Here is a 27980-nt window from a genome sequence, read left to right as displayed (position 1 = left end):
GATAACAACGAATTATCATTAAAGTTTAAAACTAGTACGCTAGGACATCTGCAGTGTAAGAATGAACGAGCCTTCCATGACATTTTTGCGGCTTTTCAAACACTTTCCGTTGCGTTACCATGTTTGCATTCCGAAATTTCCAAATAACATCAATCGAAGTTTGAAACTTTCGAAAACGATCGCGAAGATATGAGCAAACTTCATTAATGTCTAGTAAATCTCTGTACATTTCTTTTTGAAATATTCTTTTTTGCAGTTAGTTGTCCTTTACAAAGTTTTGTACACACCATTCATAATAATACAGAAAATTAAACTCGGCAGTGTGTTGTTACTATTGTTCACTTGAAGCATCGGCAAACATGTGAAGAGACAACAGACGAATTTTAATTAAATGTACGCATTTTAAGTAATCCAAAATACAGCTACTAAGGCTTGATCCTAAATCAATTAGAAACAGATCTACGTAAATGCCAAAAAGATCAACCAAGAAGGGTTGCTGTTATTGTTTAAACTTTAGACTGCAATGCCTCGGGCGTCGAAAGCGGTAGGTACAGAAGTATTGGTAAACGGTAAGATCTTGCATCGAAGAATTTACATCATTGTTCTCATAACCTCACAAGGCTTGCTGATCATTCAGTTAAAATTGGATTTGTTTTCGAACAAATCACCTAGTTTTGTCGATCGTCCCCACCGAAAATTAATTTTACCCTTCTCGTAAACCACAAATCATCCAAATAGTTTCTTTAAATGTTCCATGGGACGCACAATGTATTTAGCTTGAAAATGGTTGCCTTGCTACTCAATTGACTCAATTCTTTGGCTTTTTTTGAATATTAATCAATCATTTTAATTAATTAGTTAATTACGTTGAGTGCAGCGGAGATAAAATGCTATTTATACTGCTTGCTTTTAATTTAGTTTCATGATTACAATAAAGCAATTGTGCCGGTGTAATCTCGCATATTTACAAATTTGCGCCTTATTAGGCTCTGTGAAAATGGCTAAAAATTATTATTCAATTGTTAAAGAAATCATTGAGCTTTAATAATTGTTGTTTACACCTGTTTCGAGAAAGTTTGTCCTACACGAGTGTAAAGGCGTGCGCGACAAAATCGAAAGGTATTATGGGTAATGGTAGTTAGCGTTGCTTGATTGAGGCCCCGTCCACACCACCGCGGTCGGAGAAATTGGAAAACGCAGCTTTTTAATATTCCTGCGGTTAGGCGGACCGTCCGCACTAATCTGTGACGAAAACGGAGCCTTGCGTTTTATTGCGGACGGAGAACATTTTGGAAACGAGCTTTTCGAAAACGATGACATCCCTGACCGAGCCTCTCTCAAACAAAAGTACAAAATGACCGGTGACTGTTGCATTTTCAACTTTCTCCGGCCTAGTGAGGATGGAAAACATTTGATGCGTTTTCAGAGTGAAAAGCGCCGTTTTCAAGTTTATCTGGCGTAGTGTAGACGGGGCCTGAAGCTCAAGATGTTTCAGTGTGACAGAAGGAAATAGCACAAACACGTGCTTTCTTTTTCCTTCTCATGTTGTTGACACACCGCCAACCTCAAGTAACGCCAAACAACTAATGACCTCTCATAACAATCGGCATTGTTGCTTACACTATTTTAGCATTACTCTTTCGTGGGACAACCTTTGTCGAAATCGCTGTGTAGAGAATTGTGGCAAACTCCCGCGATCTGAGTCACAAAGCTGTAAATATCTCGATTTCTGCTAAGAGCAAATGACTGCTGCGCGAGCTAGACTGAGAAGGTTACAGGTATAATGTGCTCTTGATCGGCTTCGTTTGACGCTGAAACAGATTAAAACGCTCACTTGCTGAAAAGCAGCCAGGCTGGTATTTTATTAGACGACAAATCCCGTATCAAAAGCCAGCATTTGTCCAGACGCAAATGAAGTTTCACTTATGTAGGTATAATCTGTTTTATCGCAGGTGTTAGAAGCACTTGGATTTAAGAAAACTTCTTTTGGTATGTATGAATGTATTTGCAAGTATATTGACATTTGGTCCCGTTACTCCACTTCTCCATCGTGGCCCCCTCACTTTCCCCCCTAATTTGCGTCGGTTACTCATTACTGCTTCACATGTTTAGCCTACAAATACAGCTGTCTCTCGTTTTTCTCGTCGTTCTAGGCCGTAAAACCAAACTGGCCGCACGAGCGATGTGATGTGGCTAAATTGGCGGGAAATCTCGTTCCCACCACCGTTCTCTGTTTGGTTAACAACGCACGGGCCCTGGGAACGAGATTGGCTAGACGGTTGACTAATGCGTAACTACAAGCATGCAATGATACAGTAGACTGAATCACCAAGATCTTGATTTAAAACAGACTTTTGACTTTGACCCGGTGTTTCTAATTAATGTTTTCAACCTGACAACATAAGTCGCGCCCGGTGAGACGACTGTAAAGTGGCCGACAAAAGTTCACGGAATTACTCGACTGAAATACGCTAGATTTTCTTCTAGTTTTATCGATTAGATTAATCTAGTAAAAGCCACAGAACACTTTTTTGAAAGCGAAATATCAATCTGACGCTGGTTTATAGATCAAAATATTAGTTCTGAAGTAGTAAGAAACTCCTTTTAACACGCTTAAGATTTCACTGGAAACGTTTCATTTTGCAATAATTGCCTTTTTAGACCTCTTTACTGGAACATCCGTCACGTTTTGCCATTTTCAGCACAGTTTAGTTACATTAAGGAGCTTCGTCACGACTTACGCATCTTGAAAAGCTTAGCCTAAGCTTTTCAGGTTCGTCGTTTTTAATCCGTGTTAACCATCCTTGTTCCTTTATGGTTTCTTATTCTCCCTTTGGTGTCTTTCTATCTTAGTAAACCACTATTTTCAAGTTTCCTTCAATTTAAATGTAATTTTGTACGTGGCCAAAATAACGCAGACTGTCTGGAAGATCATTTACTTTTTTTTTCCACTCTCAGTAGCATTTAGCGATAGCCACTTAGAAGTGACGAACCTAAAGCCTGATTTGATTCCAAGATTGTTCATTGACACTTCTCAGTTAATCAGGTGTAGCTTTCGATTCGTGATCATGTTTTCGAATTATTGAAACGAGAAATATGCTACATGTGGGAATAGAACTTGACAAAATCAATTTGAAAGGTACATGTGTTGAAAAGAGTCACGATTTCAATGAAAGATTCTCGAACTTTGTAAGATATATACGTGTCAAGCACTGAGGAAAAATTTTGAAAACCTTCGTTTTGAAAATCATTTGAAAGTCTCTTAAAGCAGGAAAGGCCTTTTAATTGATCAGTAATCTTTTTTTTCAGCCTCCACAGGAAGGGCAGATCTTCAGGAAAGAAGGAACAGTGCCCCTTTAACGGTACGGTCCCTAACAAGACAGGACAGAAAATCTTCATACTAACTCATCCCCTTTGTTGAAGAGAAAGCTAATAAGCAATAGGTATTATTAAAAACTGGATCATGCAATTCGAGAGTTTTCATTGGCTTAGCCATCATGGGCTATGAGCCATTATACCATGCTCTGCAAATATGGTAAGCGTACTCGTGATTTTTTGAGGGGCGTTTTTTTTTTAGTTTAGTTTTCTATATTTTGGGGGGCGTTTTTAATGAAACAATTATTCCTAGGATTATTCCACTCACGCTTGTTGGATATGAAAGGATTATAGCCAGCTCGGGGCTATGCGCCTCGTTGGCTATCTGTGATCTCACATCCCACGCGCTCGTGGAATAATTGTTTATTAAATAATCCGCGTTTTTATTTTGATTGAGATGATACTTCAAACACTCAAGAAGTGTTTGAACACATTCCTAAACACCCCTAAGTTGGTCAAAAATATCCCGCTTGTATTTTAAGCTCTCTTCTCGGTGTTTAGAAATGTGATCAAACATGGTCTTTCGTGTTTGATATATAACTTGGAATTTCTGCTGTTCAGGTTGGATTCCTCGAGAAAAAATGGCTCCAATCTGCAAGCCAAGGAAGTCTTCCTGGAATCTTGGCGTTACTAGAACAAGATCCTAACCTTGTAACTACTCAGGTATAGCGATGTAATGCAAATCTTAGAATATTGATGGAGTAATTGCAGTATGAAATAGGAAAATAGAATAATGAATAAATGTAAACTTATATATCAGAAGTACTGAAATTTGTCATTTTATGTCCTTGAACCTGACTGGCAACGACACCCACAGGATTTTGTTATGGTAAGCGATTTCTGATTGGCCATTTTTCACATTCAGTTTATTCACTCTCTGTTTCTTTTGTCACCAGTTTTAGTTAATTCGATAATATCTTCTTCAGAACTAATTCACTTTTCTTGTTTTCCTTGATTCCATTGCAATGATGTGGCAACAAAGGGAGTAAGTATATTGCCTTTGTCATCAGCTTTCTGTTTTGTCCTTCATTTAAAGGTCAATTATCCTAATTGATTTGTTCTTTTTTCTCTTTCTACAAATGACCCTACCATGATGTGATGAACCTCTGAACGATTTAGTTTGTAAGTATATGTTTCCTTACAATATAACGCCGACAATAAGTTTTGAAACTATAGAAGTTTGCAATTTAACAAATTGACGTCAGGTTTTTATGCGTGTCCTTTTATTGTTGATAAATTGCGTCATAGCATTGTCAAAGTGGCTGTGGAACCACGAGCCGCAGGCAAGTGGTTCCGCAGTAAACTTTGACAATGTTATGACGAAATCTATCATCAATAAGAGGACAGAAGACAATGATGGACACCTGTCGAATATTTTTATTTTCTACCTACAGACCGCACTGCACTGGGCTGCGAAAAAAGGGAGAAAAGATATAGTTGAAATACTGACAAATACAGGAATGGACGTAAATATTAAATCAGTAAGACCACAAGTCCTCTGTGAGAATAATTTTCCTAGATCTTTTTTCTGTTGCATAACATGAAAATTTGACTAAAGTATTTTTTCTTTCTTTTAAAATTCCTAAATTCCGGCTTTGGTATTGGACTTGCCAATTATTCTACAATCGGCCAGAAGGTAAGATTTTGCGATCAAATTTTCCTCTGCGTACTGCACAACTTAGCGTAATCTCGTTCTCAGGCTTCACTCCTTTGGTAATCAATGACAGGGCTTTCCGCTGACCATCTAGGCACACTATGGCTCACACTACTAACATTTATTAATTCTCTTTCATTTCCGGTTAATGATGACCTTGTAATCTTGTCTTTCTCACTAAAGGGGGTAAGTATTAAAAAGAAAGTTATGTCGTTTATTTCGCGTGAATTTGAATACTGCAATGACGCCAAACCAGGTAGTTAACCGGCCTTCAATTTCCACAGCATCAATGGGAAATGAGGTACAAAAATGACTTGGAGAGCAAAGTAGCGGCTTTGAATTTTAGATCTGTTAATACGTCAGTGTCACGTAGTCACGCAACGCTACTAAAGCCATTGAGAGAAGTTTGTAATGTGACGACCAAAATTACGGCTGCGTCTAACTGAGCAGGGAACTGGGAACAAGCGAATCGCCAGAACGGGAAGCTCCTGGAGAAAGAGGCGTGTCTAATTTTGTTACATTTTTTTATAATTTGTTGACTTGATCTGTATGGTATGATTTCATTTTTCAGGGATACACCGCACTTCATCTCGCCGTGATTCAAGGCCACGAGAGTATAATGGCTTCCCTGTTAGATTGCGGTACGAAAATATCTTTGGTCACCCTCTTCTTTGTTGCAAACTACTGCGCACAATGAAGTGTTATAGCAAGAGAAAATGAGGGGGGTTATATTGATTGATTTGGAGTGGAACTATCAGCCAAGAAACTTCGAGAGCAAACAAACGTTCTGAGAACTAGTAAATGTCAATTAAAACTCATATTTCCTATATATTGGCCGGGGAGAAGTTTAAATTCCTCTTATTCTTTAATTTCGAGAAGCAAACAAGCAAAAATGAAGACAATGACCACGCTAGATCTGTGTGCTTGGCTAAAGGAAAACCAAAATCTATTTCAAGTTAACATTACGAGGCCATTTTTCGCTAGATTTTCTACTTCTCTGTGATCTAGAGAAAAAAACACCAACCGTTCTTAGTCGATCTATTGCTCAAATAGTCTACCGGGTAGGAAAATTTCCAAATGCCAATACCAAACTTATAACCGGCCTCTTTCTCTGTCTGATAGGAGCTGATATTGACGCCCGCGACAACAGCGGCCGGAAGCCAAAACACTACATAAAGGATGCCACTTCACCGTGGATACAAAGTAAGATATCGTTCGGCTTGAAAACAGCGTCACTTTGCGACTGATGATAGCGAGCCTTTCAATGGTTATTTGTTAACAAATAAGACAACTGGGGAAACTTGAGCACTGAAAAGCGAGAAACTTTGTTTGCACTGGGTGAGGTACAGTCTTTGTCAATTTTCGTCAAGCAACGAACAGATATGTGGTAAGATAAACCGAGTCGAGGCACGGGAAAACCCGCGTAAGTCAAGTCGCGTCTGATTGGTTGAAAACCAAGCACAACAACTTTTCAATCAGTCAGAGAGCTCAGCCACAAACGCGTGAAAATCAAAGCAAATACTAAATTATTTTGCCCAATTCGCTGGACAAGATTTTTACTGCGCGGCTACATATTAAAGTAACTAATTGCCACGCGCATGGGCGTGTTCTTGATTTCTTTTATTTAGGTAAACTTGGGAAAAGACTGGCGCCATCGGGTTAGTATTTGTGCACTCATCCTTTTTCGCAGAACTCCTGTTGATATAAAATATAAAACTGATGACTGAAAGATTAAAAATTTCACTACACTGATTGTTTTGATTTCTTGACGTCCTGTCTCAGAATAATCCACTTCCACCCACGTAATCCTGTCCTCTCTCTGTACTGCTTCGTGGAATCTTTTTATTCGATTTATATGTATATTTGGTGGCATTTGGCAACATAATCGGGAAATGATGGAAGAGAACTTTCGATCTGAAACCGCGGGGAGATTGTTCTTTAGGCCCCGTCCACACTACACCGGAGAAGTCTGAAAACGCATGACTATCGTAAGCACGTCGTTTTCGAAAAGCTTGGTTTTCAAAATGTTTTCTGTCACTTAAACGCAAAGCCAGCGTTTTCAAATTCCTCCGTGTAGTGTGGACGAGACCTAAGAAACAAACATACACTAGATTATAATGGAAACATTATCAACACCGTAAAAAAACTACGCGACCAAAGGCTCATTTTATAAAAAAAAAGGCCAAGCTCTTTCCAATCGTTTGTTTCTGTTTTAATCTTCCTGAGTGGTAATCATCCTTTCTTATTTTCGGTTTATTGCTTATTCTTAGATGTTTTTCTACTTTAGTTTCTGAATATCTTGAGGTTTTTTTTTCATGCAAAATAAGTTTTGTAGAGAAGAAAAGTGATGGTACTTCATGAATAAACTGACAGGACAACCTCGTTCCCAGGGTCTCTGTACTTCCCGCCCCCTGGCCTGGAGCGAGAGAGGGGCGATAAGAAGAGAGACCCTGGGAACGAGGATACTGACAGGAGTTTTTTTTTTTCCCTCTCGCAATTGTAGTATTCGTATCGTCAGGAGAGAACCGCAACAAAGGACTGCAAAACATCGGCTCCATATTCCTCCAGATGAAAGCACTGAGCAATTCGCTTGGGACAGGAATGGATAAACTAGACGGTGACAAAGACGTGTTACCTTCTCCAAGACAGAAACCCGCAAGATCGGTAGGTAGAATAATTCCGATATTGAAAGTATAACATCATTAGCGCAAAACCTCTTCATTTGATCGAATGTTTGTGATGCTACGAAAACTACCGAACCGTGCCTGTTTGGACTCGAATGTTTGTACAACCGGCGACCACACCCATTTTCTGGGCGTTGAAATATTCATGTGTTAAAATATTTTAACACATTTGTCCACCTCCTTCCGTTTCCCCTTATTTGACCTTCGCTTGCTGTCAACTCACAACAGCACGAAAATATGTGTTCGGGTCTGCAAAAAAAAAGTGGGAGTGGTCGCTGTACAAAAATTCGGCACCATTCCACGGTTCGGTGATATTTGTAGTAACGCCTGATATAAAATGGATCGTGCATGTGAGCCGCAAAGGGATCTTGTTTTAAAATCTTTTCTGAACTGAACATTACACGCCACAAGAGTTGCAGTCACCTTCTGAAACTTTGACACAGTATAACAGCCTAACAGTATAACAGGATTTTCAGCTTTGTCCGTTAGTTTTGAATGATCAGTCACTCTCGATCTTCGTGCGGATTTCATCTCACCATATAGTTTTGGACCATTTCCTGATCTACTGAATAGAATAAAGGGTGCATTTGCGTCAGCAACGTTCTGGTCCTCATGTCCTCGTGCAGTTTGAGGGCAACCGCTCAGAAGAAATTACGGGGTCATTTTCCGGCACTGTAAATTACCTTAGAGTTAATAGACCACATTCGTATTCTCGTGATAGGACTGGACCTAACTTGCAATGGAGGCTCATGCCGGGGAATTTCATTAAAAGGAGATTATTTTGCATTTGAAAAGACTCCCCGCATAATTAAGCCTCCATTGCAAGCTAGTTCCAGTCCAAAACCGAAAATACGAATATGGTCTATTCTATGCTTTCCATCTGTGATGCTTTGTGTTACTGGGATTCAGATGTCAGTGACTCACCAGTGGTCTTCTCTTTATATATGATGAAAACATCCAAACGTTTCGTTAATTCAAGAGCCGTTTAATTTTCAGGGATCGTTTGTAAAGATTTACAGAAACGTTACGGCTAAATTTAAGGACAAGAAACCGGTCTCAACATGCTCAAAGCTGGAGATTCCAGAAAGTACAGCCAGGTGAGTTAGATAGATCTCCTTGAAAGTCTTGGAAAGGTCTTAGCTCTCTTACTTCAGTTTCCATGGGAAATACCAATTAGATCGCGGTTTGTGCTGGCCTTAAATGGCCAATAAACATTCCAGTTCACATACATTTTGTTTTGCTGCAAATCAGATTTTACTGTGAAGACAATTTTCTTTAATCTTTCCCTTTGCATTGCAGTTATTACAGAACTGGTCGTGCAAGATCTGCTCCCGATATCAACCACATTATAGGCTGGAGCCCACGCTTTGTTCACGTGATGCCATGACTTGTTCATGACTTGTTCACGTGATAACGACCCGTTCTATGCCTAACCCGGCAACCCTGGTTTGCTCAAGTCTGTAAGATGACTTGTTCAGTGACACTGTAGTCTGTAACACGACTTGTTCACGTGATAATGCACCAGAAACGAGGCAAGACTTGATTTCACACTGTTAAATATCACAATCCACAGTTGTCATTTTATTACAAAGATTATGACTACAAAAACAACAGATCTGTACAAAAGGTGCAATAAATATTACCAACTATGTTCCTATCATTTTTTTCCTGAACACCTAGATCAAGACTTATCTGACAACCATTAGAAGCACGCTTGAGAAAAAAAGAAACCTACGCATTCACTGATCAATCTCCGTTTATAAAAATATATATTCTCCACTTTCAAATACCTTACTGATTCGTTGATTAAAGATTTAAATATTTTGCTATGCAAAACAACCGCACCGGTTTTCACATCCTAGTGTTCTTACATGGTACTAACCTTTTACGTCCAAAGATTGAATTGCGAATTCCCTTTCCTAATTGTCATACGGTTGTTCTTGTGCAAGGTATGAGAAATTAGTTGTAAATCAAGAAAATTTATCTCAAAGTTGATGGCTTTCACTGTCTCTCATCACCCGTCAGCTCAAAAATGCTCTACTAAGGAAAAGAGAAGTTGACTGCTGATCAGTCTCGGGCACAAAGGGTCAAGTGTTAAGTACAAATGGAGTGATACCTGCTCAAAGCTCAAAGTGAAGGGTAAGGGAGAGCGGGGGGGGGGGGGGGGGGGGGTTATGTTAAGTTCCACGAAAGAAACGGCTGTGAAACGCTGCTTTTTCTGGAACTGAAAGTTCAAGGTTCAAAGGGCTCGTCCAGCAAGACCACAGTTAAAAAGGATATAAGTTTCCACTAGTCTTTTACATCAGTTCTTTAAGCAATTTGTTAAAAACTTTAGGAATCTACAAACGACTAAGGGCAAAAATGCTACAGTGATGGCAAGGCCCACGGTGAAACTACTACGGTGGCCAGCGGTTTATCACATAATAACGCAGGCGCGACTCCCCTCTGTGACTTTGGGGTCCGCTTTGATGACTCCGCCATTAGCCGTGGTACCGTTTTGATTCTTCAACATCTGAAATTGAAAACAAACGCCATAAGTTACTACGATTATTACTAAAGAAGCTTGTCTTGGCGGGTTTGAACGGCTTGGAGCATGGTGGATTACACACACCGACTTCTTGTTCATATTTTTAACTAGATTTGATTATTAAAAGACAACGAACGCCACATCAACATATAATGACACGATGGTTAGTAGATTCTTGGCAATAATAATAATAATCAAAGTAAGTGCTATCAGCTGAGGCTGATTTCTCGATATTTCATAAACCTCGTCGGACATGGTAAATATCTCAATTATTTCCTGCAAACAGGGTAATTTAATGCGTTAATTTAATACCCCATTTCCTTGAAAACTTCAAATTCCACATTTCCCTTACTGGCTTCCATGGTGAACTAGCATTTCCTACAGTTGAATTTATTGGTAAAACTGGATTCAAAGCGGAATTTGGCTAATCCAGAATTCAATTCAGGTTTATATATATTGCACAGACTTGTTTGTCACGATAGTTTTAGTTTTGTCCTAATTCGAAATATGCTAATGATATCATTTACTCCAAGATCCGCTTTTCATCAACCGGAACTTGCACTAGCTCCGCCTTCTCGTACTTTAGAAAGACACTCAGAACTCGAAAGCGTTTTAAGATTGGACAGAATAGCTCCACCACCCACCCTCACTGTGGCCCTCCATGTTATACTCAGGCTACCCATGCGAGTTCTGTACTTACCACCATCAGCGTGTTGACTTTGTATTTAGTTCGTCCATACTGGTGAGCGGCTGCCGCGCTCACTACCCGATGGAAAGCTTCAAATGACTGCTCTTCCTTCGGCTTTTTGGCCCATTCGGTACAGAGATCCTGTCGAAAAAAATTAAAAAAAAAAAATTATAAACATAACATATCAACAACGTTGTAACACAGGGATACTAGTACTGCGAGCAGGAACCGCTGTAATACGTCCTCATTACGTTCCCTTTAACCCGAAAACCCGTCTGCGCTGTGCGCAATTTCGTTCGTTCTTTTAAAGGGACACTATCATGGCGATTTTGATACATTTTGCTAAATCGTAAGGCCAATAGGTGTTGGTAAACAGGGTTTCTGGCGACCCGTATTGCTGTTTTTTTCCGTGTTGTAAGAATCCCAAGGAAAAACTCCAGCTTACACATCAACTGGGACCACATTGTACCTCCACACCATGGAGCTGGACACAGTTTGCGTTTGAGCTCATTTCTCCCGTCACTGATGAAGATCGCGCTTAACACTCCTACCAACGAATAACGAAAAGAATAACTACCAACTGACCTGGATGCGTTTTTCTTTCTTGAGCAGAAGTTGGTTTTTCCTCTTCAGCAAAATGTGTTCGGCCTTAAGTTGAGCAGGAGCGATGTCATTGCCTATCATGGTGGTAGATCGAGCACCCATACCAGGCCTGGTCATTTGCATTTCCATTTGACGCAACTCCTATGGAACAGAGACTAAGAAATTACAAACCTTGCCAACATTCTGGCTTTATAAATGCTTTTCGTTATTGTTTCATTATTGCTTCAGGCCTTTTTTACTGGCTGTAAAATTCTGTTTAAAAGCACGCTGGCCGTACCGAAGACGAAGGTTCGCTTTTTTCGATGTTCGTAACTTCAGTTAGTCCAATTTGTGATAACGTTATCCCCCAAACAAGGAATATTTCTCAAAAGATGTCTCGACAGCAAGTGATTTTTTTCACGATGTACAGAGCGGTTGTCACTTGAGTGTCGAAAGTAATTCACAGTTTCTTTGGTTTTGCTTTACTACACTACGCGTCATCCAATCAGAAGCAAAACCAAAAAAAAAAAATGTATTTGCTTCGAGTTTTGATTGGTTCACTGGATTGTCCGTGTCCTTTGTGATTGGCTAGAGTTACTAATACGATACTCAATTTAAAACCGCTCTATAATTAGCCACAAATCGACAATACAAACGTTCAAGGGTAGGAAGAAATCAGAGACAAAAAGGAACGAGATTTGTTAAAATTGGGAGGGATTAAGAACGTCGACGTTCATAAATTCCTTCAAAGTATGACATCCGTTCGTGACGTAAAGAGTGTCCAAGTTCGACAGGCAATCCACGAAAATGTGACGCACCGCAAGAACGTGTAACGCATACCTTAGTGGTCATTCTTTTACGACTGGAATCCGGATCGCTGTCCTCTTGACGGCCCATCAGTTGAAAAGTGATGCAGCCAGAATCGAACCAGTCCAAGAGCTCTTGTTTCACAACGTCAAAGTGAAATACTTTTGAATCCTTTTCATCGAACTCCGGTGATAGAGTATCTTTCACGGTTTTAGTTGTGGTGAATTCGGTTTCCTGGAATGACTTGTATTTGATGTACAACCCTTTGTTGAACCTGCTGTCGTGAACGTTAGCATTTCGAATGCTGACCTGCACCAAAAGAAAAGTAGCAAGCATCAGAAGGGCAAAACGCCCTAAGCCTGCGTTGCAGGCGTAAACGAGGAAGGGGTAGGGAAGGCGAAACATCTCTCCTCTCACCCCTCTCCTACCATCTCCGCGCTCCCCCTTCCTATCTCCCGTATTACGTTTGCTTCGCAGGCTAAAACGCCCCTAGCTGTAGCTACTTTGAATGGTAACACAACAGCTTGTCACGCAACGCTTAAAGAGTGACAGTTAGGTAAGAGGCTTACGTCACATTTTGGTGGGTCTTAATATGTAAAACCTCTTAAAAAGCGGCTTAAACTGTAGCTAAACACGAGCGAAGGACTAGAAATCTTAAGATAATGGCGGATGGTCAAAACCCTCCTCTGAAAGATCTCATCAGTTCAGGTGTAGAACTGTAAAAATCAGGTCTACCTTGAAGTGGTAATCTTTGCCAAGGAGCTCAGAGGGATCCTCAACGAAAAATTCTTCATTCAGCGGTTTTCCATTGGCATAACAAGGAGAAACATTTATAACTGTGGTCGCCACTTCTTCGCCCTAAAACAGCAAGAAATAAATCCGAAATTATACTTAGTAAGCACTGGCTGAGGTCGATCTGTGTTCTTGGGAAGACACTTCGCCTCTCTCCACCCCAGGCATAGAAACTGGGTACCACCATATTTAATGCTGGGGGGTAACCCTGCGATGAACTAGTGTCCCATCCAGGGGGGAGTAGAAATACTCCTAGTTGATTTATGCTACAGAAACTGCGATAGGCTCCGGCGGTATGGACTGCTTAACCGGACGAAGACATTACTTTAATTGATACTTAGTAAGGCTGAACTCTAATTTATATAACTGTTTTTCTAACGGATGTTGTCAACCAAATCATATGTAGTCTTCGTGAGACATCACAAAAGCAAGATGGCGGGAATCAAAACTTATTCCTGGTAAGAACAACCAATCACTGTCAAGCGCGGGAAAATGAGCTTAGATTAAGTCTCGTGATTGGTTAAAGAAACAGCGTGTTTCCTATGATTGGTTGCAGCAAGTTGCAACAGTTTACGAGCCAATTGCACAGCCCTGCAAACCCAACTACTCTCAAATAAAAGCTGATTTTTTTTTTTCCCTCCCATTGTCAAAAATCAAGATTTTCCAATAGACAGTTATTATAAAGAAATTGTCAGTCAGGATTTACAGAATACTAACAAAATGACGCGTGAGCTATGCACAATGCTCAACGCTGTAATGACTCTACACAGACCTTTCCAGCACTACATTCATGTTAAGTTTGGAAACCACACTCTTCTCTAAATACCTTGTAATCTGTGATACAAAGTTTATCATCAAAATCCAGAGCATAGCTCAGACTCTGCAGGAACACGCTTGCTGTTCCTATAAGCACATCTTCAGGCGGTTCCCAGAAAGGATCCTCTTCCTTTGGGATTTTACTCATATCTTCTCCGTCAATGGACCGTTGGTAATGTTCCTAACAAACAAAACAAAACATAATCTTTGTTAGTAGAATTCTACTAGTAAACTAATGCAAATGCTGCAATCTGATTGGCTGAGCTACTCGTATACTATTTAACAAATGGTAAACGCCATAGCGTGTACTATTGAGTTATGGATGCACGCGGGAGGTTGCTAAGCACGAAAGAAGCGTAAGAGTCGCACGAGGCGATCGCCTCGTGCGACTCTAGCTTCTTGAGTGCTTAGCAAACCTCCCGAGTGCATCCATAACTCAATAGTGCACGCTATGGCGTTTACCATTTGTTTTATAACATAACATTGAGACATTGGAACAACAGAAGTCCTTTTATTGAGCTAGATCACAAAAAAATGTCCGTGTAGTCCTACATGACAAGAGAAAACAAGCGCGCGAAAATTCATTCGTGACAACCGACTGCACACCAGTAACTCGATAAAGTTTCATCTTCAGACAACTGTGAAGACAGTTTCGCATTTCTGGCAGAAGAGCGTCGGCCATTACTTTGGAAACAATGTCTGTCAAAGGATTTGCTTTGTAAACGTTAACACACACGTCAGCAGCGTACACCCATGGGCAAATAGTAGACGCTAAATTAACCACTCAGAGTGCGCGCTTTGCTTTAGTTATGTTATAATAGCCATTAGAATGCAGTAGCTGTCGGTCGTCCACGAAATGCGACGTATTTATCGTTTTTCGGAAGTTTTGACAGAAAGTTTAGATGTAAATGGATAATTAAATTCCTGAGAAGACTAAAAGAAGGACATAAACGGATTCTTGACTTTAAAAACTTGAAATTATTGAAAAACCGGTGCGCGCGCGTAAACAACTGCAAATTTACCAAGGACAATTCAATACGCGCGATTTTGTTAAAGCGCTAAGTTCAATAAATATTTGATAAATAAATAAATTAGGACTCAATGACTGTTCACTATCCGTAATTACCTGCATTAGAAATCTTCTGTTCATGAACTTGCCGCGGTCCCAGAGCCAAACATTACCATTCAGTAAGCTCTTCATTCTCACCATCACTCTAAAATAACATCAGGTATACCTCAAATGTTAACTTGTTTTACTGTAACTTTAGACAGAATTTAATTGGGTTTAAAACGCCAAATAACTCTTCATTTCAGTATAATAGCATGTCTTAAACGTTTTTTTTTTTCAAAAGTGAAATTGTTGTTATTTCTTTTGTTGGGTTCTACTCTAAGTAAGGCTTCCTTCTTATCAAATTCCTAGCCTGTCTCAACTGGCACTCCTTAATATTAACAGCACCTGCCTTAAGAAAGGCCTATAGGGTCCCTATACGAACAGGTTGAAGGTAATAGGGATCTGAAGATGTTTGTATGAAATGTTGTACTGCACTTGAGGGAAGTGAAACACATAGAGTGAAAGCTAACAAAGTTCCATTTGAGTTAAAAATAGTAAGCTTCCTCCAAGACCTTCATCAGAATGTTAGGACCTCTCTCATTTTTTCCCTGATTTATGGCCTATAAATAATTTTTAGTCAGACTTTGAAAATGGGCATCCAAACTTTCTATCGAGCCTAAGGTCCCTAAGCTGCAACCCTCCTAGGGGTTCTGAGAGCAAACTGTAAGTTTTTATTTCCAGATTTGCTAAAACCAAAACAATGAGTAATTTGTGTCAGCCTTCTTCTAAACCTGAGTGGCTGGTCATGTCCGTATGTACCCTGCAAATCAACTTATGCCCATTAGAGTAAGTGACCTTCAGGAAGAAAGATTGTGTGACAAGGGAAAGGTTGATAATATGTAGGGTGAGATTGCGTGACCTACTCAACATGACTGAAGAATTCTGACTCCCTGATCTCTATGCTACCATGACAAAAAACAAATCAGACATTAATATCCTATCTATCTACTCAACTATCAACCACCACATTCCTACATGTAGCTAAACTACCAGTAACTAAACTAGCCAAACTAACGGATGTACAATATAAATCATTTATAGTGCAGTAATTGTTCAGCATTCGAACTAGATCAATAAATTATTGGGATCAACACCCTTAAGACCACAAACCGGGTCTACTGATCTGACTGTGTTATTAAAAATAAATGCTTGGTACTTGTGTAAAGTAAGGAATATATCATATAAAGGAAAGACGATTCAATGTCATTAACTATTTGCTCCCTTGAAACATAGGGTGGAATACTGGTTTTATAGAACCACACAGGCCTTAAAAATTTCATCTCTTACAGTCCCACTGGAATAGGCGATTTGCATGATAACATCACTTGACTACAACTACCAGAATCCTTCACTTTCTCTGTTTCTTACGCTAATCAGGGCAATTGTTATTTAAACCCCACTGGGAATTCAAACTTTAAATAATAATGAAAAAATGAAAGGAATTCTGGCAGTTGTAGTCAAATGACAACAACGTGCAAATCTGCTATTCCTAAAAGAACTTCCCAGCTATGAAACTTCACTTGCCCTCAAGTGAAAAACAGACTCAACTTGGCAAATCCACTAACCCCAAGCTTTCTTTGCACTCTAAGTTTATGAAAATGTTCCCATTTTCTTCTGATATCCATGTTTGGAGTCAGTCATGGCAAAATAACTCCCTTGATAATAAATCAGTACCATGCAATAACGTGCCTTGCAGTACAGTTGTGCGTGTGTAACAGTGTGTTAAATAACAACAGCTCCTGTGCCTTACTTGGTTTCTGAATCCCCTCCTTGTGCTGCTCCTGATATTAGAATCACTTCAAAGGTCCTAAGACGGGAGAAACAAGAGTATCTCTAGTTGGTCATGGTACCTCCTCTTCCCAACAAGGAAAACAAAAAAAAAAAAAGCAAACGCAAGAACTAATTAAGCAACTGAGCCAGCTTCCTGTTGGGTTCAAGCACATGATCAGAAGAGCAAGGAGCCAAATAAAAGCCTGCTCACAGGCCAGTGTTAGTAAAATCAACATTTCTCCGGACATACTTGTGTTTGTTGAGCTCTTCACTGATAGCGTTTACTTCACTGACCATGGGAAGCAATTCTAACACCTGTTCCTGGGCTCTCTGCTGATCTGTTGGTCAGAATAACAAAAACATAAATTAAACATCATTTTTGCCATCGCTTGTTTTAGCACCACTTACATCAAAACTAAATTGGGTAAAAACAAAATCTGCTCCAAGTATACATAGAATTATAATTGACAAATATGTTCCCTACCCCTATCACTTTCGCTAAATGGAAAAAAGGTACGTCAAGCCTCAATTTGAGGTTCGTGGCCCAACAGGCTTGTGCTTACAGTGTTGTATCTCCTGTTTTTATTGTATGAAGTGAGTACAATTATGTAGGAATACTTCATCACGTATTATGACTCTATCCAGATTAGAAGTCCAGAGCACTAATCATTAGGCCACAGCACCCTCCGGTTCTAAAAAGATGACATGGTTACCTTTGGAAAGTCCAGAGCCAAATCCTGTTGCAAAACCTTTAGCTTGGGCAATCTCTTTTTGTGCAAACTCCCAGTCAACATTATCAGGGGTTCCTTCACTTTTCTCGGTGTTGGCTGGGTTTACCAGAATGTACATGTGATTTGAACCTGTAACAAGACAAACCCCCTTGACATGACATTTTTGCTCCTAGAACAGTAGTTTGAGGCAATCATAAACACAGTTTATACAACACTTATAACTGTGATGGTCTTTCATTTCAACTAAAAAACAAGTTTGGTTTTCATATTTTGAATGAGCGCAACACTACCATGTTTAAATTTTTATTTGTCTAATAAAATTGAATGGACAACTTGGCAATAAAATAAATCTTATTGAAACTTTTGCTCTTTCCTTTTTCTATCTTTCTTTACTGTCCCTCATGGATTTATAAAGTTTTTGTAATGTACTGTTTGCAGCTTACCAAATAAGATCCTGTCATAATTTTTAAGAACACGCTCTCCAGTTAGCGGCATTCCATTCACCTTTGTCTTGGCACCCGGTGACGCAGGCTCAATGGTTATTTCATTATTAGCTGTTTTTATCACTGCATGTTGCTTTAAAATACTGTAAAGTAGATAAGAAAGCTAGTTAGCACAGCCAAGAAACTAAGAAGCTTAAAACCAGTTGTCAAAAATTCATTTGAAAATCAACTAATAATGATTTTAATCAAGCAAGAAGTCAGTTGACAACACATAATAGTCTAACCAAGATTTATGTGCAGCATGAAGCAATTACTTGAAGTAGAATTTCTTCTCCACCTTCACCGTAAATAAGATACTGCCACCCCCTCGTACTCCTTAGTAGGGGTCAACACCAGGGGTGGGGGAGGTAACCTACAATAGATGAGCATCTTACCCAGGGGAGTAAAATTAACACTCCCGGGTGCATCATTCTATGAAAACCAGAGTGACGTACTGTCATACAGTTGTGCAAAGGATGGGTGATGCTATGTACTGTAAGTGAATAAGTCAAATATCTGGTGGATAGGTGTTAACAATGCAAACTTCCTTAGATCCATTGCATAGTGATTTGCCTGGTGGATAGCATTATTTAGCCACCAGGGTTTAGTCTGGTGAGTAAAGTATTTCAAAGGCACACTTTTTAATATGTCACTGTGAAATCAAATGAACTGCATGAGACAAGGCCAAATTCAAAATATCAACCTCCAGTATGTAAAGCAAGACAAGACCCAGTGGAATGTCCACAATGGGGCACCTTTTATTGGTTTACTCACCTCAGGCCAGTCAGAGGGATGTTAGGTGCAGGATCTGCATCTTTCCTTCCTATCTTTGTCTCCACTAGGAAGAACAGACATTAGTTTAGAATGTAATTTCAAAGTAAATCACGTAAATGCTAGAAGCCAAAATGCCAGACAACAGGATAGACTTATGCATACAGCAGGTTCTCACTGGTGGAGCTGTTTCAAAAGCAACATCTCCTCTTCTCAAACGACTGCCACTGTCAAGGCACTGATCTACTAATGACAGATTATTGGATTCTCCACACTAGTCTGATATGAAAAGCACAAAGACCTATGTAGATAATTTGTCAGATGAAGGTTTTCCTTTGCCTGAAATTCAATCTCAGACTAGTCCAACCTTAGAAAGCTTGAATAGAAGTAAAAAAAATATTGCACGTCCAGTTGAATAGCACATGGCTAGCTTGCATACACGAGGCTCAATTTAGTCACTGATGTTTTACTTCTATTGTTTTAAAAACCAATCAAAATCAAGCCTGTAATGATAAGTACTCTTAAGAGTCACATATTTCATCAAGCTTGCACAGTAAGGAATGAAGACTCAAAGAATGAGATTGAGACTAGTCTTGTTTATACCAGGATGTCAATATACTCTGGCTTACCTTGTTCCAAGAAATGATAAATCACCCTAGACAGCATAGGATCCTCATTCAAGTTGATCAAATGTGGTACAGTTTGAATCTTTTTCTGTTTTTCACTCTGCTCTCCAACTGAAGAATCACTTTGAGACATCTGGACCTGTTGAGAATGATGATGGGTAAGAGTTTGCCACATCTCTTAAATCACTCATGGAAGAACGTGCTATGATGTGAAAATTACAAAAAAAAAAAAAAAGGAACAGACTTCATAATATTTACAGTAAGGTGCAGTTACAACGCATGATTGGGCTGCCAATTTAACAGACTGTGTTAAACTGTACTGCATACTAAAATTTAAAGCTGTTTTCATTGCCAAAATCTTTTGTGATTTATCACCAAGTGTTTCTACCTTTCATGGCAAGTTAAAGTTTAAAACTTTACTCTACATTGTGTATTAAGAGGTGCTAATGAAGGATCAAGGTGGATAAAGGATCCGTAACTTATAGTACGGACTGAGAAGACAAGGTTAGTAAGAGGTATATACTAATATCCCTACGTTACCTTTTCATCCCAGCTCATCATGCTCTGAGCATTAAACTCCATCTGTGCAAGGAGCTCCTCTTTCATTTTCTTTCGCATTTCCTCTTTCTCCGCATCACCTGGGCAACAGTCATAACAGTTTAGTACTTGAAAAACAGAAATGTATGTATCCAAAAATCCAGTCTCTATATTTTCCTGATTATCCAAAGCTTACTGTAATTGATCAACAGAATGATACATACTCATTTCTCTGCCACCAAGGTCCATGGTAAGTCCTCCACCTTCAAACATTTTCTTTAGCTTTTCATTTTCTTCCCGTAACTCACGAATCAGTTTGTCCATCGGATTTTCATTAACCACAGCTTTGTTCTTGATTTTCTTTGCACGATCAGCATATCTGTTAGAAAAAAACTGCAGTCAGAAATTAAACCACCAAGATTTTTATGTATATCTAATATTGGTTTATCTATCAAAATAAATCATGGAACAGAGATCAATGAAAATGATACAAAATTCAGATTCTGGATAAGTCTGCCAATGTATTTAAGTTTCAAATACTGTTTTCAAACGTAATTTGGGACTACAGCACCTCAAAGTTCCCAGAGTTTCATCATAATTGATATCAGCTGGAGACAACGCAGCAATCATAATAGTCTTGCTGTTGCCACCCAAGGCATTCTGAAGCAGTTTGGTGAGTACGGAGTCACGGTACGGCACCATCACTTTCTTTTTACCCATGGACAAGTCGGCCAAGGCGGAGATCACGTTACCCAGAGCTGACAGGGATTTGTTGATATTGGCACCCTCCTTGAGTCTGTCACCTGTGGCTCCTGTGCTATCAGCTCTTTCACTTCCTTGTGGATACAAGAACAACAACAATGGAATTCCTGTCACCTCTCTGCTTGACAAATATGTATCAGTTATATTGTAAGTGGGAAAAATTTCATTTACTTATGTACTAGATAACTTAGCCTGTTATAACCATTTGACAAGTGCAAATAGCGTTACTAGCAATCAGAATTGAAGACAGAACAGGTCTTGATCAAAAGTTGTTTTACAAGAGCATGAAATGACTGATCACACACAACTGGTTTAATTCAAACAGTTAGTTACGATTGAGACAAAGCCTTTTGCTGACTTGAAACGGCATGTTTCCTTGGAAAATAATTTCAGTTTCATATTCATCAATTAAGTACACTAACTATGTTTGAAGATGAAAGTAACATCAGGTTTTCACAAAAGTCAAACAAATTGAACTGGAATTTTGACAATGTTACTTTTGATGATGGACAAAAACTGGAGTAATAGGAGAAGAGTCTTTGGAGGAAGGCAGTAAGCTAATAATAAACTCAACCCAGATAAGACTCTTAGCCAGAATTGAACCCAGACCACATCAGTAGGAGGAACGGTAAAGGTAAGGTAGAGTCTGCAAATGAGCCAAGTGGTCCATCAGGCTGACCCATATTCTCCAGTAAATCTGTAGCATGAAGCGACTAGGATATAATTGGTAGTGCAGTAGAAGGTTAAAGTAGGAGGCAAGAGTTTGCCTCAGTGCTCTCCCTGTGGGAGGCTCAGTAGCCAAGTGGTAAATAGACAGGACTACGGATGGAACACTTCAGGTTTTAAACCTAGTGGAGGTCACTACATTGACTTCTTGGGCTGGGCATTTTACTCTGACATTGCCTCTCTCCACCCAGGTGTACAAATGAGTACTCTGGCAAATTTAATGCTTGGGGGTAAACCTGCAAAGAACTAGCATCCCATCCAGGGGTGAGTAGAAATACTCCTAGTAGCTTAATGCTATGAAAAGTGGAATACGCTCTTGGGGTATGAGCCACTTTGCCTAACGCTGACTTTTCAATGCTCTCTCTGCTGACCCCTAAATTAGAAGCCAGTGAATTCGTTGAGTATACAAACCTGCCAAATCTACCAAGTTTATGTTACTACTCTTCTTTGTTTCCTGTCCTGTCGCATTCTTGCTGATCTGATCAAACACAATTGTTACCACTGTGTGAGCCCGAGAACTTGTTGCATTCATCTGTGTTGCAGCCACCGTTCGGTTGGCTGTGCCTAATATTTGAAAGAAAATGAGTTTGTAAGTAATCGGTGCTGCCACTAATATACCCATCTCTGCAATATAAGATTAAAGGAGCCTTACAAAAACCCAGTACATTTTCTGGCTCAGAAATTGTCTTTGTCCTTTTACATAAGCAGTGGATATACAGATGTACCAAGAGGGTCCAACAAAGGTTTGGCAGGCAGGATGAGAATAAAAAGCAAGGCAGGATGCACTAAGATAACAGAATATTTAATGGTAGGATGTGGGATAAAAATACTTTTGCAGGAACAAGATTTGCTCATTTTAAAGGGCAGGATGTGATGAAAAACAGAAAATCACCAGGTTAGGAAGAAGTTACATAGGGAACTGCAATTCTAATCACGCAGGATTGGGATAAACATTCTGAGGGGGGATAGCGATATTGAGCCAAAATTAGTGGCGTAATGCAGAATTGAAAAAGCTTATGTTGGACCCTCCACCAACCTATACCACTAGGTACATACAGGGGTATACTAAATGTCAGGCCTGATAACCTAATTTGAAAATTTCCCCAGCACTACATGTAATTTGTGGGATGTGCATGTATCTCACAATTGTTAACAGCAGAACCTTCACGACTTTGTTTAGTGACATACCTTCCTCAATTCTTCTTTCAATGTCTTCGTAACTGACAACTGCCACCCTCTTTAGATTTTGAACAAAGAAATTCCCTTCTTTTGGGTTCTGACGAACCTGTGATGAGCAAAGCCGGCAAATATCAGTAACTAGCATGGTTGTGCATTAGGATAATTGTACAAAAAAAAATCAATCAGACAGATAGTTCAGTCTCACCTGTAGACCACCCTTGGGGTTATTTTTAACAAGAAGATCACGAACTTGTTCATTGTAAATCTCTAACATGCTAAATGATACTTGATATTTCTGCAAAAAGAACAATCAATATATAATTATTATATATACCAACTGAAAATGCATGTTAGCCAAGCTTGCTATCAGCCTTTGATCTTTTTTTCTATGGGTTGTGCTTGGTCTAGACTATCATGACCTTGGGCCAATATTCTCCAAGGCAACCATGGATATTAAGATATATATGTATTTGAACACCACCCTTACACTTACAATGTCTCCTGCAGAATTGTCCATTGCTTTAAACAACTCATCACAAGTGATGGGAACGATTCCCCTAAAAAATAAAAAGAATCACTAAAATTAATATGGATATTTTTATTTCACACTAAATTCTTTATCTCTTTCAGTTATTTCAAGCACAGGGGCCAAATAGTTTGTCCACTCAGTGTAGCTTCTTTTGTTGCTGTTTAAGCTAAGGTCATCTTAAAATAACAAAAGCTTCTTAAATATATGGTCTTCAAAGCGCCATTTCTTGAAAAAGAGCACAGCTCAGTGCACCATTTTTTGCCTTACTGCACGGTAAGAATGAAGACAGGACTGATTATCACAGTTATGCACATGCAACTTAAGCAATTGTGAAATTAAGGTGCTTCCACTCAAAAAGGAGGAGTATTAAAAAATTTATCGAACTTCATCCATTTGGTAGTCATGTTATGTATATCACAAAAATGCAATAAAAAATAGAGGTCACCGTCCTTGTTTTTGCACAACATGGATGGCCTTTATAGCAACTTTCATTCTTGTCCCCAGAGGCTGCGGTCCTTTTGGTCAGCAGCAAGAATTGCCACCTCTGGGATTAGGTTCAATTTTCTGAGCATGCTCAGAGAATTCACTTTGTATTCTCAGCCAATCAGATCTGTCAGACTTAACTCTGAGCATGTGCAAAGTGACAGGAAGTTGGTGAATCGTGGACTTACAGTGTTGGACTTTCCAAGAGGTCGCGATTCATGGTGCTGACCAAAAGGAGCACAGCCTCTGGGTACGAGAATGAGCAACTTTGTGATTGACAAGGTTGTCTTTACTTAACCGTAGTTGGCAGCAAGGGGCACTACACATTCTAAGAAAAGCACTTACTGGATTAATTTACTGGAGAAGTTAAACAAACTAGACCCTGAACTTACATTTTAAACCATGTTAAACTTAGTTAAACAAGAATTACAATTATACTACAAACTTGAGAACTCTCTGTGTGGGCACATACCCAGCACTATTCTTTTCGGCAGTAAAATCACAATGTTTTTATGCAGAATTTTAAACTTTTCTTCAAATCGAGATATATTGTAGATAACCTTGTGTAATTTACATTCATGCATTAAAAAGTAGGGGTCACTGTGCTTGTTTAAGAGAAAACGAGCATTTATTTCGCTGTACAGCTTAGCTTGAGGGAAATCTCTTAATATGTTTTGTATGTGCACACGCTCATATGCATGCGCTAATGATGCCAAAATTGTGCACAGTAGGGATGTGCAATGCAACACTGAGGAATCACCTTTAAGCCTGAAAAAAATTCAGGCCTGAATGGGATTTGAACCCATGACCTCTGCGTAGTTCAAATATCTGATCTTTCATCTATTCACTTCTATTCTTCACCATCTACTAGTATCTTATGAACTCACAACATGGCCAGCTCCCAGATGACTTGATAGCTCAGTTGGTAGAGCACTGCACTGGTATCCCAGAGGTCATGGGTTGGAATCCCGTTCAGGCCTGAATTTTTTTTTCAGGCTTTAATAATTTCACAACTGCTTAAGTTGTGTCCATAACTGTGATGATCAATCATGCCTTCACACCTTTCTCAGCAGTTCAAATATATGATCTTTTATACATTCACTTCCATACATGGTAAGTTTTGAAAAAATCTGTTTGTGGGAACATTTTGGGTACAAATGTAGTTAAGACCATTGGCAATGACAAAAATACCCTTTACTATCCTCAACCTAAGTGTATTGTGGCCCACTTGGTATCATTTTATGGAATTTTGGTTAAACACATTATTTTCTCAGTGCCTCTATCTCTTCTTCTTCTCTACAGTTCACTCATCCCTGAATGATGGACATGAGTGTTTCGATGATATTTATAATGTAGGTAAAGAAATGACAAAGGTGCTCAAGAAACTGAAGGAACACTGGACCATACTCTCTACACTTTTCCACTGTACTTGTCACTTTTATGCATACTTTATTTACAACAGGTCAAAGCACGGTAATCTTTTGAACAATAGAATTATAATTGACATGAAAAATGACACCAACCACATTAAATTTAGTTAAATCTAGTTACTAACTACTAACTTGTTGTTTCCATATCCAACCATGGAATACGACTTGCCAGCCCCTGTCTGTCCATATGCGAATAGTGAACAATTGAAACCTGCCAGTATGAGTGAAGCATATTATTAATAAAATGTAAATGTCAGAGAGAAACCCAAGGAGCCGTAACAGTGGACAGGCGTCTTTTGCTGGATGGAGTTCATAACTGATTGTCCACAATCAGGGGAGGGCCAAGAGTAGTAGCCATGTGACATTCACAAAGCATGTTTCAATATTGAACACTGATTTTTCTTTGACTATTGACGAAAAACATGCTGCTTGATCAAGGGAAGTATGGGTCTCTGTCAGAAAATGTTCTATTTGCAATTGTGCCCCAAAATTATTGTTTCTAAAATGCAGGGGCATAGCCAGGGGGGCCCCTGGGGTGCCAGTGACCCCCCGTTTTGCAGGCCTCTTTTAAGCAAACAGCCTACAGTGTAGAACAGGTGGTTGAAACAACGTGACAATCGGGTGAGCACCCTCACTTTGACACAGTGTGATCCCCCCTTTGAAAAATCCTGGTTATGCCCCTGAAATGGGGCTCTGAGGAGGGACATTCACTTCATTTCAATTTTCAAACACACGAGCAATGGTGGCAACCTGAAAGCCAGCTGTCACAACAGCTGTTGCAACCTTTCTAACCTGTGTTGTGATTCGTTTGAAATACTGTACAATCTGCTTTTCTGCATGACGATTGGCAAATTAATCAAGCTTCCAGTTACTCGTTAGTGAGTGACTCATTTGCATACAAATCCCCACCACATATGCTATGCATATCCACGAGTAAAAAAGGCAGCCATGAATCTTTTGTGCCAGTAGAAAATGAGTAGAAAAATCATTTGCCCCTAACATTGAACCTACTGAATTTCTTATGAGTCTTAATTTACTTTTGCAACCATTTTTTTTTCACGTAAACAAATATCATTTCCATGCATAACCATGGCTCTACTGCAAAAAGAAACACCTTATATTAAGTAATTATAACACAATGTCGTAAATTAAAAAAAAGGACATCTATGCTGTTTACCAGGCTTCTCAATGTTGCCAGTAATCATTATATGGAAAAAAAATTTAAACATGTATAGGATAGCCTAATCACCTGGAGACCTTTTCATGACACTAAATTAATAAATATTTAAAATGAACGATATTCATTTAATCTATCGAAAATTGACCACTATATTTCACCTATTTTCTATTAATGGATTTAATAGACTTTCGATGTAGAATATAGATCAACTTCAAGCAAAATTCAACTGTTTTGGTTATATTAGTGCCTAAAATATGCAACAAGTCGAAAATATAGGGTTTCAAATATACAGAATAATGTATTCAAATCAAAACAGGAACTAGGATTCCAACAATGATGACATGAGCTACAAGTTAACTGGACCAAATATCACAATAATTGTAATATTGCGCTTATAACTTTGCACACTATTACTCTTTCAAGGATCAAAAACATTACAAACTGAAATTAGCTTGCACGGAAACCAAACGATAAACAAATCGAAATGAATAAAGCTTCAAAAGAAACTTAATCATAATTACCATGGTACGGCACGGTGTCTTAAAATCTGAGCGGTCAACCAAGCTGACCAAGCTAATCAAAACGTGTGGTTGAAACATGAATGTCTTTTAAAAGTAAACATAGTCGACAGGAAGAGTTCTGGATGTTGTCTGATTATAATAAGCTCACCTTCGAAAGCGTTGTTCAAAACACCTTGTCCTAAATCATCGAAAACTTTTCGCTGTGTAGCGTACTTGTCGTTATCTGCGACGAGGTAGCCATTCTCGTCCTCGTGGAAGCCATCGTGAGACCTACAATTGGGTAAATGGCTCTTATCTTCGTTACGATAAACAGTTAGGCCCTCAAATTGAATATAAGAGTTTGTTTAGGGTGTGCAGAAGCTTACGTCTATAAGCTTCATAAAATGAATTTACGATTACAACAATCGTCAAATAAGGGCACATGAAATTTAACAAGCAAATTTTGGGACTCACCAATAGGAGAAATCAAACGTGAACTGTAAGATGAAGCATCATGAAAAGGAAAGAAAAAGAAATAAAATTGTGTTAGATGTTGCGCAATGAAAGCTGAACTATTAAAACTATCGCTGTATCGCCGGTAACGAGTTGACGACAGCGCGAACGAACAAAAACATTAAAGCGAAGTAACATTCTCACCTCCTTTGGCGGGTTTCCTGTGTGAAAGAGAGAAAAATAGCAAGAAATAAGTCAGTTGTTTCAAGAAGTTAAAGCTCCTTTGGAAAACCTTTCGCGGAAAGTTTGTGGTAAAGTAGTAAGGTAAACATTCCAAAAGCGCGAAGAAGAAAGCTAAGCCCTACCTGGATTCTCCGGGTCCGTAATTTGGGTGAGAGCTCCGATCATATCAAGAACGAGCTTCGCCCCACGGTCTTTCTCTCTGCAAGGAAAACCCAAGGTTTACGTTCAAGAACACTGTATTAAGCAAAAGGAGCTTCGTGATTTACTTACCTCGAGTTGAAAGGCCGAACTCGGACCGCCACCTTCACCCTGCAAGATCATAAAACCCTGATTAATTTTGTCGTTCGTTCTCCAAAGAGTTAAATTCAGGATAAAGACAACTTACGACTCTGCCATGGCAGCTGTATGGAAGATTCAGTTGATTTCTTTCCTTTGAGACCCAATAACGATGCCTTTTCAAGTTAGATGCAAACTTATCGATGCTTTCACTCAACTGAACTCAGCCTCCAGCAAAAGCCAAGTCTGATTTGGCGACGGAGGAA

The 27980-nt window shown here is 39.2% G+C and overlaps 2 protein-coding genes across 3 annotated transcripts; one reads left to right on the top strand and one right to left on the bottom strand.

Moving 5' to 3' along the window:
* The first annotated feature begins 2 nt into the window (after nt 1-2).
* On the top strand, nt 3-9364 carry LOC110048299 (ankyrin repeat domain-containing protein SOWAHC-like). Its single transcript, XM_089298107.1, has 11 exons — nt 3-544; nt 1953-1989; nt 3310-3362; nt 3937-4038; nt 4770-4868; nt 5601-5670; nt 6152-6232; nt 6658-6687; nt 7533-7693; nt 8710-8810; nt 9013-9364. Exons 1-11 carry the CDS (start codon nt 524-526, stop codon nt 9098-9100), a joined length of 843 nt encoding a protein of 280 aa, XP_089154233.1. The 5' UTR covers nt 3-523; the 3' UTR covers nt 9101-9364.
* Nucleotides 9257-27980, bottom strand: LOC110048295 (kinesin-like protein KIF28). Of its 2 annotated transcripts, XM_089298104.1 has the most exons (27): nt 27824-27980; nt 27709-27747; nt 27561-27637; nt 27400-27416; nt 27217-27239; nt 26912-27033; nt 25195-25273; nt 23114-23177; nt 22826-22915; nt 22630-22726; nt 21853-22005; nt 20525-20789; nt 20178-20332; nt 19957-20054; nt 19420-19555; nt 18794-18857; nt 17981-18123; nt 17520-17666; nt 17057-17144; nt 16787-16843; nt 15052-15139; nt 13936-14106; nt 13053-13175; nt 12351-12626; nt 11514-11672; nt 10941-11069; nt 9257-10225 (listed from the first exon to the last, which is right to left on the bottom strand). In XM_089298104.1, the coding sequence occupies exons 1-27, from the start codon at nt 27832-27834 to the stop codon at nt 10130-10132; spliced, it is 2967 nt and encodes a 988-aa protein (XP_089154230.1). In that variant the 5' UTR covers nt 27835-27980; the 3' UTR covers nt 9257-10129. The 2 variants fall into 2 exon arrangements, with proteins under 2 accessions (XP_089154230.1, XP_089154231.1); XM_089298105.1 differs by lacking the exons at nt 25195-25273; nt 26912-27033; nt 27217-27239; ... (2 more) ...; nt 27709-27747; nt 27824-27980 and adding an exon at nt 23821-23867.

Source organism: Orbicella faveolata, unplaced genomic scaffold (genome assembly GCF_042242905.1).
Source record: "Orbicella faveolata isolate gen_17 unplaced genomic scaffold, um_ofav_v1 contig_3, whole genome shotgun sequence".
Lineage (NCBI taxonomy): Eukaryota > Metazoa > Cnidaria > Anthozoa > Scleractinia > Merulinidae > Orbicella > Orbicella faveolata.
The sequence above is the reverse complement of the archived record's forward strand: the minus strand, read 5'-3'. Positions and strand labels throughout refer to the sequence as shown.